This window comes from Marmota flaviventris, chromosome 18, assembly GCF_047511675.1.
Source record: "Marmota flaviventris isolate mMarFla1 chromosome 18, mMarFla1.hap1, whole genome shotgun sequence".
Lineage (NCBI taxonomy): Eukaryota > Metazoa > Chordata > Mammalia > Rodentia > Sciuridae > Marmota > Marmota flaviventris.
This window is the reverse complement of record NC_092515.1, coordinates 13,834,488-13,853,680: the sequence shown is the minus strand read 5'-3', so window position 1 is coordinate 13,853,680 and position 19,193 is coordinate 13,834,488. Positions and strand designations below refer to the sequence as shown.

The 19,193-nt window shown below is 50.9% G+C and overlaps 1 protein-coding gene across 3 annotated transcripts in view; it reads right to left on the bottom strand.

Moving 5' to 3' along the window:
- Akt2 (AKT serine/threonine kinase 2) overlaps positions 1–19,193 on the bottom strand; it is a 49,892-nt gene that overhangs the window by 2,677 nt on the left and 28,022 nt on the right. For all 3 annotated transcript variants that reach the window (XM_027941180.2, XM_027941181.2, XM_071604641.1), the window contains exons 3-12: positions 18,330–18,458; positions 16,715–16,826; positions 5,767–5,920; positions 5,215–5,346; positions 4,422–4,487; positions 3,397–3,465; positions 2,505–2,627; positions 1,029–1,157; positions 655–869; positions 92–179 (exon numbers count right to left, since the gene is read on the bottom strand). In XM_027941180.2, the coding sequence (XP_027796981.1) occupies positions 92–179; positions 655–869; positions 1,029–1,157; positions 2,505–2,627; positions 3,397–3,465; positions 4,422–4,487; positions 5,215–5,346; positions 5,767–5,920; positions 16,715–16,826; positions 18,330–18,458 (1,217 nt within the window). The remainder of the gene's footprint in view (positions 1–91; positions 180–654; positions 870–1,028; positions 1,158–2,504; positions 2,628–3,396; positions 3,466–4,421; positions 4,488–5,214; positions 5,347–5,766; positions 5,921–16,714; positions 16,827–18,329; positions 18,459–19,193) is intronic.

The window sequence follows — 19,193 nt, the reverse complement described above, 5'->3', positions numbered from 1 at the left end:
TCAGGGACCCTGAGGACAGGCCTTGACCTAGGTCACCCACAAATGGAACAGGCCCCCAGGAGTTGCTGGAGGCACACAGGTGGGCACTCACCTTCTTTTGCACCACATCCTGCCAGTTGATGCTGAGGAAGAACCTGTGCTCCATGACCTCCTTGGCATCGCTGGGCCCCCCACCGAGCCTGGGCAGAGACGGCCATCAGCACCTATCTCCCAGAGCAGCTGGGTCTGGGAGATGGGCTTCAGTGCAAGCAGGCCAGAGCCTCCAGCGGGAAGTATCTGCACAGCCTTTCGCAATTCTGTCCCAGCCACAAACCACCACTTCACAGAGGGGGAAGCCAAGGCTCAGGAAGGGGCGCTCATGACCACCTGGTCTCACAGCCTGCCTCACCGAGTCCAGCAAGAGTGGGCAGGAGGGCTTGGCCACAAGACTGCCCAGTCCTCAAAATCCCCAAACCCCATGGAAGGGCAGGGAGGGCCAAGCATGGGCCTGGCCAAGGGGAAGCCCTTCAGGTGCTAGCTGTGTCTACCACAGGCTGCATGGGGGATGACATACTGCAGGCCCATAGCAAGTGCACCTGTAGACACTGCTCTCTCTAGGCCAAGGGCAGCGGCAGCAGGTAGCACTGAGATGGGCAGGCAGATGCCAGCCCTCACCTCTGCTTAGGGTCCTTTTTCAGCAGCCCAGCCAGCAGGGACTTGGCCTCGGGACCAAGCGTGCGTGGGAAGCGGATCTCCTCCATGAGGATGAGCTCAAAGAGGCGCTCATGGTCCTGGTTGTAGAAGGGCAGGCGGCCGCACATCATCTCGTACATGACCACGCCCAGCCCCCACCAGTCCACGGCCCGGCCGTAGTCATTGTCCTCCAGCACCTGGGGAGGGAGGGGCAATAAGCAGCCAAGCCACAGTCCAGGGCCAGGCAGGGGAGAGAGGAGTCAGTTTTGCCCTCAGCGTCTAAGCCAGGCAGGCACACAGGCCCGGGGGCCCTCCACCCTTGGCCTACGTGTTCCTGGGCCCCCAGCTCCAGACACCTCAGGTGCCAGGTACTCCGGGGTCCCACAGAAGGTTTTCATGGTGGCACCGTCACTGATGCCCTCTTTGCAGAGGCCAAAGTCGGTGATCTTGATGTGGCCATCTTTGTCCAGCATGAGGTTTTCCAGCTGCAGGAAAAGTCAATAGATGAGGGGAACATCCTCATCTTCTGTCACCAGGCTTCTGTCACCAGCCTTCCCCTCCAAGGGGCAACAGGCTTGGGTGGTAACTGTCCAGCCAGCAGCTCCTCAGCACTGACTCCTGGGGCCAGGATGAGCCCAGTGCATGGCCACACAGGCTGAGGCGCAGAGGGAGGCCAGGCCCAATGCCTCCCTTCCTCTAGCCACCCCAGGCAAGCTGAAGGAGCCAGGCCCTGCTCCAGCTGCTGCCTCTACTGTGGGCTGCAGTTACTTAAGATCCAATTGGAACTGAGGGCACTATCCTTCTTCTATTTTTTATTAAACTTTTTTTCTTTTAATTATGATACACACACCACAAAAGAAACAGAAAACACAAATGAGAGAGGCAGTAGAGCCTCTGTGCAAACTGTGAGGTCAAGAAATAACATCAGCAGCCCTCTGGAACCCTAATGTGCCCCTTCCCAGGTATTAACTATCTCCCACCCCAACCCCCACCCCCACAGTGAAAAGCAACTTTTTTTTTTTTAGGTACCAGGGATTGAGCCCAGGGGCACCTAACCACTGAAGCACATCCCCAGTCCTTTTTATATTTTATTTTGAGACAGGGTTTTGCTAAGTTACTTAGGACCTCATTAAATTGCTGGGGCTGGCCCTGAACTCATGATCCTCTGTCCTGCCTTACTTAGCCTCTCAAGTTGCTGGGATTAGGCATGTGCTACCGTGCCCAGTGAGAAATCACTTTTTTAATTCCTTGCTTTTCTCTATAGTTTTGTTTTCTTTTGTGGAGCTGGATATGGAACTCGGGGCCTTGTGAATGCCTGCCACTGAAATACCTCAGCCCTTTCCTCACTGGTTTTGACATCTACGTGTACACCTGTGAGCAGTGCTGGACGTGTCCCACCTACTCTGGCCTTTCCCCTGACTCCAGCCTATGAGCTGCATCAGCACCCCTGGGCAGCTGGGCTGCACTCTCTGCTGCAATCCTGCCGTGGAGACACCACAGTGCACCGTGCCTGTTCCACAGCAGCAGGCATTCTGAGCTAGTAACAGTGCTGCTCTGAGTACACGCACACTTTCTGGGGTGAGCACGTGTCCCTGTTTCCGCTGTGCACACAGCAGGGCAGGTGGCGAGTGTTCAGCTTTGGTGGAGGCTGCTACTTTCTAGAGTTTGTACCAACTGACACCCTCACCTGAAGCCCTGGAGCCGCACAGCGACTGGGAAAGGCCTTCACAGTGGAACCACCTGGGCCCACCTCCCCGTGTGAGTGCCATTCGCATGCCAGGGGCCAGCCTGGCCTGCCGAGGGCACACCCTCGATCCCAGCCACCTGCTCACCTTGATGTCACGGTACACCACGTCCCGTGAGTGCAAGTACTCGAGAGCTGAGACGATCTCTGCACCATAAAACCGGGCCCGCTCCTCTGTGAAGACACGCTCCCGGGATAAGTGGAAGAACAGCTGCAGGGGACAGGGGAAGGTTAGACCCCAGCCTCAGGAAGGGAGGATGGCCCAGCACCCAGTCCCATGACAGAGTGACACCTGCTCCCTGAACAGGCAGGACATCAAGAGGCACCAAGTGAGGGGTGGTGAAATAACAGCTCACACAAAGAGAAAAACCAAGCAAGGGATGAAAAATAAGGGGCAGTCAGCAGGTGCCCACAGAAAGATAAGGAACAGGTGAAGGAATCGGTGACAGCAGGGAGACAGGCATGTCACAAGCAAGTGACAGAACATGCTGAGCAAGACCAAGTCAGACAGATATGACCACATCCCGGTCAGTCACATGTGTGTCCAGAGGGTAAGAGGAGGAGCAGGGGACAAGAGCAAGCATGAGCCACTCAGTGACAGAGTGGCTGGATCAGTCTGCACAGGGAGGACCTGGGGTCAGAGGGCTGGTGCATCTTTACCTCCCTAACAACATCCTTCCTCTCATTGTCGGCTGACCGCCCCACAACCTCTCCCAACCCCTCTGCACCTGGGTTTGGATTCTGCCCTGAAAACTCTCTCAACAGCTGTGTGAACTTGGGCAAGCCATTTAACCTCTCTGAATCTCAGTTCCCCACCTGCAAAATGGAGATGATGCCATCTGGCTCAAAGGAGCAGGGTGGGGGGTGAGGGAGGAACCCAGTGATAGGAAGCCTCCATCTGTCCCTTCCATCTCACCCAGATCCTGCCCCCATACTCTGGAAGGAGACCCCCACATGCAAGGCCGGTGGCTGGGGCTTACCTCACCCCCGTTGGCATACTCCATGACGAAGCACAGGCGGTCGTGGGTCTGGAAGGCATACTTCAGCGCCTGAGGGAGGAGGGTACAAGGGCCACTGGGGTCAGAGGGGGGAAGAGAGCTCTGCCTAGTCCAGGAGGAGAAAGCAGTTTATTCTACCTGTACACACCCGCCCTGGCCTGGGCTGCTGTCAGGCAGGTGAGTTCAAATCCCAGGCACCGGTGAGAGATAAAGTGTGTTCTAGGCAAGCAGGATTTGTCTTCCTTCTTGTTTTAACAGTAAGTGTGTTAATAGCTCTCTCTCTCTCTCTCTCTCTCACACACACACACACACACACACACACGATGCACACTGGGGCTAGGCACAGCAGTGACTTTAAAGCCAAGTCTAAAGACAGGGTGAACAAGCTGTCAGCCAACCAACAGGTCCCAAGCTGTATGTAAGGAGCCCTCCAGGAGGTTCCTCAGGTCACCTTGGACACCTCTCTGCTCGAAACAACTCTGCAGTTCTGTCTTCCACACTGAGGCACCTCCTAAGATGACATGAACAACACTACGGCTGCACAGGCTACCTGCACAACTAAGCAAGAATCGGCACAGAAACCACCCTCCATCTAGTTCTCCTAACTGATACCCAATGGCCTTGATGGAGACTGCAGCCCTAAGACACCTCCCTCCCCCAAAGAGGGGTCCACTGGGCCAAGGCAACAGGCAATATAATGACCACACATCTGCTTCCATGATACCTCAAAACCAAAATCAAAATCAAAAGTCTTTCCATTTGGACCAGGCAGGTTGGTTCTGCCCATCCACAAAGACAGCTCTGTGCTCTCCCAGGGCTGTCCCACATCATGAACCGCCACCTCTGAGGAAAGTGCCACCCTGCATCAGGGCCTTGATTCAGACAATATGGGGAGCACACTGAGGCTGTGCTCTGTAGTGGGAGGTTTGGACTCTCCCTGAACTCTGCAAAATGGGCTGGCCTGGAGCCCCACCACCCACTGCCATCTGAGAAGGGGGGTGACTCACAGTGAGGAAGGGGTGCCTGGTGTTCTGGAGGACCCGGCTCTCAGTGACGGTGTGAGCGACTTCATCCTGCAGACAGAGAGTGTGGGTGAGCAGTTGTGACCACACACACCCCAGCCTGAGGCCTGGGGGAGTAGCACCTGAGTAAGACCAATTCCATTCTTTGCCATCAAAAAAAAAAAAAAAGGACCCAGATATGGACAGTCAGCAGCTCTCAAAACTACAAGAAGAGTTGATTGAGATTCTACAACAGGAGGGGCTAGGATCTTACAAAGGCTGGGCTCAACCCTCAGTCAGTCTCTCTCTCTCTCTCTCTCTCACACACACACACACACACACACACACACACACACTCTCACACGGGAAGCCGCTGCTCTGGACTGAGCTCCTGCACTAGGCTCTAGTAGAGTCACTCATACCAAATGTCACATGATCAAATGGAATGTTAAGAAAGCAGCTAGATTCCAAAACAGACCATTATTCCTAAAAATGGGAGATTCCAGTCTACCTGAATCAACATGAAAAGAAAGTCCTCGCTGCTTTAACCCCTACAAAAGGAAGTATGAGGTAATTTGATGTTACCAGGTCCACTTCTTTTTAATGGTGTTTCCTTGTTCCCTGACAACACTCACTGCTCTGCCGTTGCCCAGTGGGACTTCTCCCTCTATTTCACAGAACGGAGGTGGCCTCAGTTAACAGATCACAAATAAAAGCTAGTAAGACCTCAAACTACATGAGCTGTTATTTTGTCTCCTGAAACCCCCAAGGAAGCCAGTGCACGGCCACGAGGATCCACCTTGGCAATGATGACCTCCTTCCGCAGGATCTTCATGGCGTAGTAGCGGCCAGTAGCCTTCTCCCGCACAAGGATGACTTTGCCAAAAGTGCCCTTGCCGAGGAGTTTGAGATAGTCGAAGTCATTCATGGTCTGAGGGGAGGGAAAAAGCAGGGGCAGTCAAGGACCTGGCAATCGGCCATGGAAGGAAATCCTTTAATAAGGAAAGGGGAAAGATACCACTACAGGAGCAGGGAGGGAGCTCTGGGCAGCAGCTCTGTTCTGAAGGGGCTATGGCCAGGCACTCCCAGGCACAAGCTATGCGGGGCAGGCCTGGAGCTCTGAATGGGGCCGCCTAGTCTTTACAACCCCCCAGGACGAGTCCGTGGCAGCTCTGTCCATGGTTGCCCCTCACCCCAGGGCCAGAGAAGCCCTGTACCATCCATAACTTGGAACCACCCCATCTTGCACAGCATCTATGAAGTCTCTCCAGAGACCCCTGCACATCTGCATGAAAACCAAGGGAGGCTGGGTTGGTCAGCCCGCCCCAGGCCACCTGCCCCCAGCGCGTACCACTTTGGCCCGTGCTTTGCTGACAGCCACTTCCATCTCCTCGGCTGTGGAAGAGTCACTGGGGGAACCACACTTGTAGTCCATGGGGTCCTCGCCAGGGCCCCGCTGCTTGAGGCTGTTGGCGACCATTTGGATGGCCCGCATCCACTCCTCCCTGTGTGGGGACACACAAGTCTTAGACCTTGACTGGGAAAGCAGACGGCTACCTCGCAGCCCAGACACACCGCCTCCAATGGGTGAGCAGATGGGCAAACCTCTTTGGGAGCTTTGGAGAGATCTAAGACAGGTTGAGCTGACAGGATCCGACTGAAACTTCACAGACCTCTGACTGTGGAGGTGGGAGAGTCAAGAGTGGAATAAAAGAGAGGTCACCCATCGCCCAGGAGTGGCCTGGCCTGAGGGTCCTGTGCAGACAGGTAGCACTGAAATGATCAAAGTGGGCTGACTACTTTTGTTCACAGCCCCTTGAAAAGAAGCCACCAACTTGAACCCTGAATGAGGGAGCCTGTGCTCCTGAGCTGCTCAGAACACACGAGCAGCGCAGGTTTACAGGTCTCAACTGTTTTGTGAAGCAAAACCAAGAGTAAATTAAGCACTCAAGCACCAATGCAGCTAAAGAATTCACAGGGAGAGCTGGCCAGCAGAACTCCCTGGAGGGACTGGCTGCTGAGGTAGAGTGTGGGGGCTGCAAGGCAGGGACAGAAAGAGATGGAGGAGAAGTGGTCTCAGCAGAAAGGACCTGGTTTGAAAACAATAAATTGGCTTTGTCACTCATGATTTAGTTGTTGGGAGCAAATTTTCTTTTGATACTTGCAAACTGTTCTTTGTCTAGTTAGTGGAAATGACCACAGACCAAAAAGAAAAAAAATATTAGGCTTAATGACACTCAATTGTTCACATCCCCCCATTTCTGACTCACCACACAGCAATTCTAGTGGTTCAACCTAACATATTTTGAACCCCCATGTATTACGCTTATGTCTAGAAATCAGCCACGTGACCAGCGGGAAATAGAAAACGTTCACTAAGAATGAGACAATTCAGAGAGTAAGCAGGCAGCCTCCCAAATTCCGAAAACTGAAAGAAGCCACGGTGTGTGCAGCCAGCGCTGGCAGAAAGCCACCAAGAACCAAGAGCGGCCGAGTTCTTCATGCACACGCATCCTCTAGCTGCCCTCCACCAGCCTCTGTCCCACGGCATCAAGCAGGGCCACTTCCATACCTATCAGCCCAGCAATGCATTTCCCATGTTTTGACACTGCTGGAACACAGAAGTGTCTTACAGTGGCAGCCTCTCTCCACTTAATTGGGCACTGCTATTTTTTGGTATTATAAACACTCAGAGAGCACTCACTGTTATTCACCACCCTCTCCTCCTTTCTTTCAAAGGAGGAAACTGAGGCACAGATTAAAAAATCAAAAGAAAGAAAAACATGGCAGCTGCTCCAAGCCTGGCCGCTGGACTCCCACTGGACTTGAGGCCTTCCCCAGGGCCAATGGGCAAGACAGTTCTTGCCCAGATCTGTGGCTTGCTGAAGCAAGCTGGAACTAAGCTCAGAGATGCCCGTTAGTGCACAGGAGGCTCTTCCTCCTCAAACTGGCTTCACTCCCCTGAGACCATGCTTTGTAAGATGAAGGTGAGTATCCACCATATCATGTTTTGAAACAGATACACAAACATCAAGTGTTGGCACATGGCCCCTTCCCACCCAAGAAAAGTCTGGGGTCCCCATAACCCATATATGTCAACCCCACGAGGAGCTTTGAGTGTGGTATGCCTCCTGTACCTGTACAGGTGTTCAGTAGGTATCTAAGTAATGAACAAGCAAGGCAGCCAAAGTCTGAGTGGCCCCAGGGCCTATGCACAGCAAGGCCACTGCACACCCAGGCAGAGTGGGGTTGGCCTCTTCCCTCCCTGACCCAGCACTTCTAGCCAGCATTTCTCAACTGGTTTTAACCCATGCTCCCTTTGGAACAAGTCACAGCCTAAAGCCCAATGCCTATATTAATTTCCCTGTTTTCAGAAAAAAAAAAAAAGGGAAAGAGTAGGGACACATCCTATGATATGCCTTGTCAATCACAGCTGTCATAGAAATTTTAAAATCGTAGATAAAAAACAAAGTCACACAGGCAGGCACAGTGGGGCACACCTGTAATTCCAGTGACTCAAGAGACTGAGACAGGAGGATCACAAGTTCAAACTAGCCTTGGTAACTCAGTGAGACCCTGTCTCAAAATAAAAATAAAAAAGGCTGGGAAGATGGCTCATTGGTACAGTACCCTAGATTCAACCCCAGACTGCAGAAAGAAAATCACAGATCTCCTAAAGGATACGAACAGTGTGATCATACATACAACCTCATGGAGAGAAATTTTGAGATTGTGAAAAAAGCTGGCTACAGATTAAGACCCACAGTGTGATATCAACTTTCTGACAAAGAGAGGGATGGAGTGAACACAGCACCCCAGAAGCAACTCTGAGCCTGGCAGATCAGCTGTACGGGTGTCCCATCCTTTCCAGCCTCATCCCCGCCTCAGCACAGCAGCTGCTGAAGCAGGGCGGACTGCCTTGTGGAGAGCAGCAGGCCCAGGGCCTGGTCCAGGAAGCACCAGCCTCGGGGAAGGTGTGAAGGCAAGGTGTGGGGCCAAACCGATCCACCAAGGATGAAGGAGGTGGATGCGGGTAACTGAGGCCCTCCCCAACGCTGACCAGCTGCCGGTCCAGTTCCAACTGGACTGAGGTTACAAGCTTGCAGCACTCAGAATTCCAGAGAAAAAGTAAGAGCCTCTGTCCAGGACACTCCTCAAAGGTTTCAACACAGTGTCTGGGGCAGAGGGGAGCTTCTACCCAAAGCTGGGGCTAAAAGGAGAGCTCTTAAGGAAACCAACCCCCTCCCTGGTTAAGAGTCACAACTTAGGAAAGTAACAGCAGTGAGTGTGCAGCTCCACAGCCACAACCTCAAGAGCATGGGAAGGAAGGGTTCTGACATGGAGATGGAGGCACAGAGAGGTAGATCACCTGTGGAGGTTACACAGCTGGAGACAGCAGAGCTGGGACTCAGTGCCAGGCAACCCATTCTTCCCTAGTCCCCACTGCCTTTCCCTGTGCTGGGGGTCTGAGTGTCAGACTTGAGAGAAGCTGAGGAAAGCTCCAGCCTTACTTCCTAGAAGAGGTCCAGGAGAATCAAGCAAAGATACTCTCGGGCAGGTCCACGGACCAAGGGACATCATACCAAGGGACCTTGAAGCCAAGCAAACTGATGCCTCCCCTTGGAAGCTGTGAGGTGGACCACATTCCAGAGGAGGCCTCTCCCACTGGACACCACCCCCAGACACCCTCCACACAGGCAGCCACCATGATGCTGTGAGAAGTAACACCTTTAACCCTCCCAATGACCAAGGCAGCAGAAACTGTGATCCACGTCATGCTACAAATAGGGAAACTGAGGCACAGGGAGGCTGATGTTTGCTCACTTACACAGCCAGTAAGCAGAGGCCTGGGAACACCAACCCAGGCATTCCTTCTTCACCCAGGAGCACTTCTCCCATCAGGGGTATCTTCCAGAACCTTCTCATCCTCACTTGGGTTTCAGGGCCAAGAATATATGGGGAGCTACATTTGCCCAAGCGGCACTAGGGAGGGCGTCACGTGTACAGCATAGGAGCAGCACTGGGCAGCTGGGAGCCAAGCCTTGAATCCATGTGGCCCTCACTGGCCCAACCTCTCCAGTTGTTGTCTGCCTCCCACATAAAGCACGGGTCACACAGTAGCTAAGAGCAGACTCTAGTGCTGATGGCCTGGGTTCAAACCAGCTCTGCCTCTTCCTTCAGGAGATGCTGGGCAGGTCATCTAACATTCATCAGCGAGCTGATCTGTAAAGCAAGCACTAGTGGTTCACACAGGGGAGATGTGAGCTGCTGGACACGAAGCACAGAGGAAGTGACTCAATGGATTGTTGTGAGGATTCACCTTGCCAGCCAGTCAATGTTTACCAAGTGCCTCCTACAAGCCAAGCCTTGTTTGGGTGCTAAGGATGCAGCAGGAAACAGCTCACTAGAGTTCCTAGTCTAACGGGGGAAGCCAACTGTGTAAAAATACAGCAGTTTGGCTGGGGTTGTGGCTCAGTGGTACAGCATTTGCCAAACATGTATGAGGAACTGGGTTTGATTCTCAGCACCACATATGAATAAATGAATAAAATAAAGGTCCATCAACATCTTAAATTAAATTGCACATTCTTCTGCTGGGCGTGATGGTGCATGCCTGTAATCCCAATGGCTTGGGAGGCTGACACAGGAGGATTGCGAGTTCAAAGCCAGCCTCAGCAATGGCTAGGCACTAAGCAACTCAATGAGAACCTGTCTCTAAACAAAACACAAAATAGGGCTGGGGATGTGGCTCAGGGGTCAAGTGCCCCTGAGTTCAATCTCCAGTACAAAAAAAAAAAAAAAATTGCATGTTCTTCTGAGTATTGTGATGAACTCTCAGGTTATATCCCACCTAGCAGGACATGAATCATCTCTGTCCAATGTATCCATGCTGTATATGCTACCCACCCGTATGTCACTTAGTAGCCTCTTGGCTACTACAGATCAAATGTAGCAGTACCAAAGTATTTGTGTTCAAGTAAGCCTTCTAGAGTGCTCTAACACATCACTACAATGCCTAGGTCAGTCACTTCATTTTATTTCATCATGTAGGCACTGGGTCATCCTCCAAAATCATCATGAGAAGAAGGGTGAGTACAGTAGTACAATAAGATATTTTGATTGGGCTGGGATTGTAGCTCAGCGGTAGAGCGCTCGCCTAGCACGGACGGGACCTGGGTTCGATCCTCAGCACCACATAAAAATAAAGGCGGTGTGTTATGTCCATCTACACCTAAAAGATAAATATTTTTAAAAAAAGATATTTTGAGAGAGAGACCATATTCACATAACTTAATTTTGGTACAACAGATTGAACCCAGGGTACTTAACCACTGAGCCACACCCCAGCCCTTTTATTTTGAGACAGTACCTCGCTAAGTTGCTTAACAGCCTCCCTACGTTACTAAGGCTGCCTCTGAACTTGCTATCCTCCTGTCTCAGCCTCCTGAGCTGCTGGGATTACAGGCATGTGCTACCACACTTTTATAACATAATGTAACTTTTATGACAGAATATATGTTCAATGTTACTATTGTTGTTAATCTCTTAAAATTTATCATAGGCATGTATGTATAGAAAAAAATACACAGAGTGGGAGGGTTGGTATCAATCACTATTTCAGGCATCTACTGGAAGAGTCTTGGAACATGTCCCCTCAGGTAAGAGGGGACTACTGTAGCAAGACAGGAATCAGAGAGAGCCCTTTCTTAAAGGGTAGCCAGGAAGGCCTCTCTGAAGAGGTGATACTTAAACTAGGATCTAAAGGCTATTACTAGAATATGAGCCATCCCCAGTGCCCACAACAGGCATCTGGCACATAGCTGTGAAATCAATGACGCCACATGGATAGTGGGAGGGAAGGGAATCCAGGCAAAGGCCCAGGGAGAAGGAGCCTGGGGTGTCTATAGAAGGCACAGCAGGTGCAAGAGTGGCTGGAGCCAATAGAGGGAGTGAAAGAAGGACAAGCCCAGACCACTCTGAACTGTATGTGCCACTAAGTTAGGGATCCATCATGGGAAGTGGCTGACAGTGGGTGACAGCTCCAATTTCGGTGTTAGGCCAAGAACTGCTATGTGGGCTGCAGACCAGGGGCAGTGGACACAGCATTGTCCAGGCAGGAGGAGCCAGTGGCAGGAAGTATAGGAAGGAAGGGACAGCTCCACTGCCCAAGGACTCTACTATGCATGGGTCCTACCAGTGCTTCCACACACACTTCCTCCTTTGTCCCCAGGACAACCAGGGACCTGAGCCCCAAGGAGAAAGGAACACAGCAGTTGCCCTGCCCTGGGTTGTCCTGCTAAGCAGGACCCAACGTGCCCCAGAGGGAAGCTCAAGGAGGCAGAGGTGGCCGGGCTGTCCTTCCTACTTCAGAAGTAAGAGCTAACTGTTGGTCTGAGAGTGGGCCTCTGCCCTTCACCCTATGCATGGCCTCCTCTATCCCCAAGGGGCATTTTATGGCTGGACAGTATTGGGTTCCCTTCCTTCTCATAGACAACATCAGCTGGGAGGACAAAGTTGATATGTACAGTCCTTACAACAGGATCTGGCTCAAGAGAATTAGTTTTAATTATTCTTGTATTCATCCAACAAACATTTACTGAATACCTATTTATATGCCGGGCACAAATAAATAAATATAAAATGCCACACTTAGTAGACAGGTTCTATAAAGAAAAATAAAGCTGGGTAAGGGAAACATTCATGAGGAGGCAGGATAGGATACTCTGAGAAGGTGGCATTTGAATAGAGAACTTGTGAAGTTAAAAAAATAGCCACGATATCTGCTCAAGGGGGTCCTAGGCAAGGCAGCAGCAGGTGCTAAGGCACCCACCCAAGAGTGTATTTTGCAAGTTTAAGGAACAGCAAGCAGACCAGCATGACTGAGTGTGGGCTCCAGTGGCAAGAAATAAGTCTGGAGAGGGGCAGGACCTTGTAGAATATGGCACAAACCCTGGAATTCACTCCAAGAAGGACTAACAGCCATTCAGATTCCTGAGCAGAGAAATTACATCAAAAAGATCACACAGGGGCTGAGGTTGTAGCTCAGAGATAGAGCACTTGTGTAGCACGTGTGAGGCACTGGGTTTGATCCTCAGCGCTACATACAAAAATAAATAAGGTTATAAAAATATATTTTAAAAAAAGAGTCCAGGGGCTGGGGCTCGGGTTGTGGCTCAGTGGTTGTGCAGTTACCCTAGCATAGGTAAGGTACTGGATTCAATCCTCAGCACCATGTAAAAATAAATAAAGGCATTGTGTCCACCTACAACTAAAAACATATTTAAAAAAGTCCAATGTGTGGATGGACCACATTTTATAAAGAAAAAAAAAAAGTGTATTGGATATACACTATTAAGCACTCCTGTCAAGGCTAAGGGTCTGCAAACATTCTATAGACCCAAGTAGCAAATCTCCAGGCTCTGTAGGCCACCAGCTCTGACACAACTATTAAACTGTGCCACAGCAGGGCAAAAGCAGCCATAGAGCAGCCATATACAAATGCACATGGCCATGTTCCAACAGAACCTTCCTTACCAACAGGAGGCAGGGCTATAGTGGGCCAACCCTACTGTGGACCTAACTTCTACTTTATAGGAAATACACCCACCTGTCAAAAGGCAGTAAGGGACACATTCGGCCTTTCTACAACAAGACAGTCAGCCTGGCTTGTCAAGGCTAACAGTTCTTGGAGGGCAGGGGGACAGAGGGCTAAAGTAGATTAAAAGAGGCCAAAGAGACAGCAGGAACCTAAAGGAATCCTTGTTGAAGAAACATTTTTGGAGGTAACTGGGGAAATTCGAGTATGGCACAGATAAGGAGAGGGGAGCAGTAAACACACGTTACAGGTGAGCATCCCTCATTCAAACGCTTTATATCAAATCTTGGAATCTTTTTTGGATTTGGGGATTTTTGCATAGCCCTTATGAGCATTTCTGACAGGGAAATAAAAAATGTTCCAAAATCTGAAACTTTGAGCATCATGTTGGTAGATAAAGTTTCCAATGATGGAGCATTTTGGATTTCAGATTTCCAGATCAAGAGGCTCAACCTGTATACTCATCTCAGGTGTGAGGATATCATGATCTTGTGAGGGAAAGTCCTTATTCGTGGCAGATGCCTGTCTGCAGTGATAAGGAACAGTGTCATGAAGTACAAACAGAAGCACAAAATAATCAGGAAAATAACAAAAGATTCAGTAAAAAATAGCCCGATGAGGTAAATACAGCAGAAACACCGCACCCAGGCACAGGTACCTGCAGGTTCACACAGTGATACTATTCTTTCAACTTTTCTGCATCTGAAACAAGCTGCCAGCAGGGTGGGGTGTGAGGAGGGTCCCCAGCTTCCTGGGGAAGGCAGGAGAGGCAACCAGGTTCCCAGTAAGGAAGGTGCTGCAGTGTCCAAGCCATGTTCAGCCACTGGCGTGCTTCCTGTCTCCCCTGCCACCCCATCTCTCTCCAGACGCAGGGCAACCAGTGACTTCAGGCCTATGTGGGGCAGAGCAGCAAGGAAAGCACGGCCAGCCATAAGCAGAACAGAGTGGCCTCCCTCTTGCTGGGTTTCTGGCTCACAATGCCCCCAGGGCTAAGGGCAGGAATCTGGGGTTTGGTCTCTCTGGATCCAACCCAGCTATTCTCTCTCCAAAGGCAGCAGAAGTTCCTAAGAAAAGGAAAAATGCTCCATCCAGCTCCCACAGTCTTAGTAATGGGAGTCATACCACACTGAAGGGTGTGTCACCTTGTGAGAATGGAAACTAGATCATCTCTCTTGCCTACTAAACCACTGCTGGCTCCCTGCTGCTCCTTTTCCAGGCTTGCAAGTTGTGTGCCAGGTACTGCTGAATCAAGGGCTTCCTGTTTATCATCCCCTGAATCTCTTAACAACCCTGTGACAAACCCCAATTTATTAAATGCCTGCCAAGCTCTGCAGGGATCTCCATCTAGGGGCCAAGGCCCTGGCTGGGCCCTCCAGCTTCAAGCGCCTCCACTTCCCCTCTTCCAAGACTTCCGCTGGTGGATTCCCTGGTGACACAGAACTCTCTGTGGTCCCTGGGACACACAAGCTGTTTCACTTCCAGGCCTCTGCATATGCTGATCAGTCCTTTTCCTGGACCTTTCTAATTCCTACCTTCTAACCATCCTTCAAAACTCAGCCCCCCTCCTACCAAAAAAAGAGAAACATAACAAACAAATAAACAAACAAGCAAAAAACAACTCAGCCCAACACCCAGGTCCTAAGCACCTATTTGTCAGATTTGCTCTCACTGACAGCCTATATTTTGGTCCCCAGTTTTCAACTGAGTAACAACTAAGCTGGCCTGAAATGGTAATTCTGTTCCCCTTGGTGGGGTAAGTATATTTTTAACCTTGGGGAGATATGCAACAATAATTACAGAATAGACTGTGGTAACTTACATCTTGTGATATTATTTTGTGCAGGCTCTAGAACTGCACTGTCCAAGAGGGTACCACTAGCCATATGAGTGGCTACTGGAATTGATTAAAGGCAATTAAGATCAAATTTCCACTCTTCAGTTGCCACACTTAACATTTCCATCACAGCAGGAAGCTCTCTTGCATGGCCCTGTTTAGGCTTCTCCAGAGGGAAGCCCTACCCCACAGGCAAGCTAGACGTGTTTCTCAAGGTGATGTCCAAAAGGACGAAGTGGGAGGAAGAACTTTGCCACTCGTTATAAAAGGAATGAGTTTTCTAATATACAAAGAACCTTCAGATATAAATAAGAAAAACACCAACTACTCAATAGAAAAAAGATATAAACAGATAGTTCAGAAAAGAAAATTCACATGGCCCTTGAGGCTCAAACTCAACCAGAGAGAGAGAGAGAAACCCTGAAGTGCTATTTCCCACTACTCAGACTGATAAAAACCCAAATGTTTGAAAACACAAGGCCATGAAGACACTCAGACATCACCTCATAGAACTACCTCTGAAAACAACACATGCAAGCTGAACACAGTGACTCAAGAGGCGATCACAGATTCAAGGCCAGCTTCCACAACTTGCAAGCTGCTGAAAAGGGCTGGGAATGTGGCTCAATGGTAGAGTGACCCAGGTTCAATTCCAAGTACCATTAAAAAAAAAAAAAAAAAAAAAAAGACAAGTATACATTCTTGTGACCCAGCAATCCTACATCTAAGAATTCCTCATACAGGCTGACCTGCACACATGAGAAATGAGACAGCACACATTTCACTGTGGCATTGCTTACAGTGAGCCAAAGGCTGGACACAACCCCAGTCACCATTAACAAAGAACTGCTAGTTAAAAGGGATGCACATGTCCAGCTGTTAAAAAGAGAAGCAAAAAAAACACTGTGGCGGGGCAGCAGCTCTCTATACGAGACGAGACGGAAAGAGTCCACAAGATACTCAGTGAAGTGCAAAAGGCAAGTTCAGAACAGCGTGGGTGCAGTGCTGCCTTCTAGGGCCCAGGCGCCAAGGCCTCCATCTGCTCTTCAAGCACACAGAAGACAAGTAGTTATCTGGGGGATGGAGAATGGAGGGAAGGGGAGCGGTGACAGTGAAACTTTCACCAGACACCTCCTCATTCCATATGGCAAGGACGGGGGAAGGCAGTTTGTTTGTTTGTTTGTGGTGTTGTTGTGGAGTTGAAGATGGAACCCAGGGCCTTGAGAATGCTAGGCAAACATTCTAGCTCTGAGCTAAGCCCCAGCTTGCCTTTATTTCTTCTTCCTCTTTTTGGTACTGGGATTGAACCCAGGGTACTGGGATTGGTTTACCCCAGCTCTTTTTATTTTTTATTTTGAGACAAAAACTTGCTAAGTTGCTGAAGCTGGCCTTGAACTTGCAATCCTCCTGCCTCACCCTCCTGAATTGCTGGGATTATAGATATGTGCCTTGGTTCCCCACTCTCGGCCTGACTTTTGAACCAGATGAATCTACATAACTTCTTCTGATTATTAAATTGAACTTTTAAAGTGACTTTCTAGACCTACTTTAGAATCAACAAAGATGCGCACTAGGAACAGTCTGCTGACCCTCCATAGTGGTCAGGCCTAAAGTCTGTCATTAACAAGCTCTTTCTAACAAGTCACTGTCATCAGTGACTCTGATGTGCCTACAAGTCCAAGGACAGAGTGAAATTTTCACACCAAAACTTCCAGTTCTTCTCAGTTCCAGGTAGAAGACTTCACACCAGAAGGATGGAAAACTGGGAATTCCTCAGTTGGGCCCAGGGGAATCTGTCCATTGTGCCTCTTCCCCTCGCACCAAGCTTGACCATTCTCAAAGGGCAGCCACATGGAGGCTCAGACTCACCTCTCATCTGGAGAGTCCACATGGAAGGTCCTCTCGATGACAGTGGTCCACTGCAGACAGCGAATGACGAAGGTGTTGGGCCTTGGCCTCTCGGTCTTCATCAGCTGACATTCTGCAGGCAGGGGAGGAGGATTGGGACAGTGAGGGGATGACCCTGCTGGCCTGCAGCCCATATTCCCTGAGCCACCTGTGTGTCAAGTCCCATGTCAGATGGTGCTGGGGACCCATCAGAGATCAAGACAGCTCTGGCCTTGCCCTCAGGGCAGACCATCAGATGGTAACAACTTAGCAGTTGGGTTGGGACAGAGACAGCCAGATGCAGCATCCAACCCAGCTGCAGCATCCAACCGTGAGGAAGGGGCATCTCTGACCTGAGGCCTGAAGGCAAAGAAAACTGAGTCAGAGGGGATGTCAACTCTGCTCCAAGTGTTAGACAGGGGAAAGTGAGCAGTCACTTAGGAAAGGTGGGCCAGAGTCAGCTGGACAGGGCTTTAGAGGCCATGGTAAGGAATATGAACTTTGTCTTCAGGGCAGCAGGGAGCCATGGAAAGGACATGGACAGACTGAGACAGATCCCCTGGCTGCCACGGAGGATGAGACTGGAGGCCAGAAGCCAGGGAAGAGACTGTGGCAGGACCCAGATGGAGGGGATGAGCTGCAGCAGAGTGGGGCAGGCAGGGGAGGAAAGGGAGCAGGTTGCAGCAGGAGGAAGAGGCATTTGGGACCAACACCAGGCACAACAGAGCTGTCCCAAGGAGACTGAGAAGATGACAAGTTTGAGAGAGGGAAGGAGAAGGGAGGTGGGAAGGTCAGTTTGAAACATGGTGAGTATGAGGAACCTGGAGAATACTTGGGGAGAAATGTCCAGGAAGCTGCTGGGGAAAGGCTGGGAGTACAAGCAAGAAGTCGAGGCAGAAGCCACCAGCATATGGAGAAAGCAGCCAGGAAAAAGGCTTCCTACAGACAGTGTGAGGGCTGGGTTGCAGGAGAGCCTCCAGGGAGGAGTCGGGCTGGGGAGGAAGCTGTAGGACAGACCTGAGAGGATGGTGCTGAGGAGACTGGGCTGCCTGTGAAACATTCTTAGCAGGTACAACAAGGACACAGTACAAATCACGTCAGCAGGGAAGGAAGGAGGTGGGGGTTGGGGGAGTCCCCTGTTCCACAAGAACAAGGCAAGGAAACTGGGTTTGCAAAGCTGACTCTGTAGCACCATTTCGGGTGCTACAGAGGGAACCAAGGACATGAGGTCAGCCCTGATCATCTGAGTGGGAAGCCATGACCCTTTTAGGTGAGAGGGATGAAGGGAGGAGGCTGTTACCAGAGCAGGACAGCACTCCAGCTGGAACCACAGGGCCAGCTGGAGCTGGAGCTGGGGCCCAGGGAAGGATGTGTATGAATGCCCTGCTTACGCCCTCTTCTCATTCTCCACCTCCCATAGGATGACCCCACAGCACCCAGCTGACAAGGAGGGACAGCAGGAGAAGGATGGGAAATGGATCTGAGGGCAAACAAGCCCAGGACAGTCCTCTGGCTCAAGAATGACCAAGACCCATGTGCCCCCAAGATCTGCCAGCCATTCTCCAAGTTCTGCTGGCCTACTTGCCCTGAGACTCACCTGCTACAGAGAAGTTGTTTAAGGGGGGTGAAGTCTGGTCAGGAGCCTCTGGCCTCTCCTTATACCCAATGAAGGAGCCATCGCTCTTCAGAAGGAAGTACCGGGGCCTCCATGTCTTGATGTATTCACCTGAAAGAGGCGGGAGAGGAGAGAGGTCAGGACAAGGTTGAACAGTATCCCAGGCGGGTAGGCAGGCGGGCAGGCAGGCAGCCCAGTGTGAGGGTGACTCACAAGGGGCACCACAGTGGGAGGAGGGTAGACAAGTGTGCCTCTCCCAGGGGAGCCCTCAAGGTGGCCCCTGCTGACGCAGGCTGGGGCACTGGGCTGGTCCTGAGTGATCCACAGGGTCATGCCTGGCAGGAAGGCGCCTGTAACAGTGCCCCAGAACACCAGCTGCCTCAGCATGTGGCCAACAGCAAGCTATCCCTGCCAGATGGTCCCATCCTAAGGGAGGCCCAGGCCTCTAAACACACATGCCCTGTGACCCTGTTAAGGCCAAATGCCATGGGCTTGAATTCACCAGCATGGCCACGTAGGACCCAGATGGTGAATCAAATGTCAAAATACTTTTGTGCCAGGTGGGCTATAGCTGCTTCCACACCCTTTGAGCACCTGCAATCCCTTCCACTTTTCTGGAGGCTGGGAGCCAGGAGGAGGCTGAGGCAGGACCCACACGCACTTGCCTGAACACTTTCTACAAGGACCCGCTCCTTTGAGGGCTGCCAAGGGGGAAATGAGATGGTGAAACAAATGTCCACATAAAAACCCACACATGAGCATCCACAGCAGCAGTACTCATAGCAGCCCCAAAGTAGAAACAGCCCAAATATTTATCAACCAATGAATGGTTTATCAACAGAACTT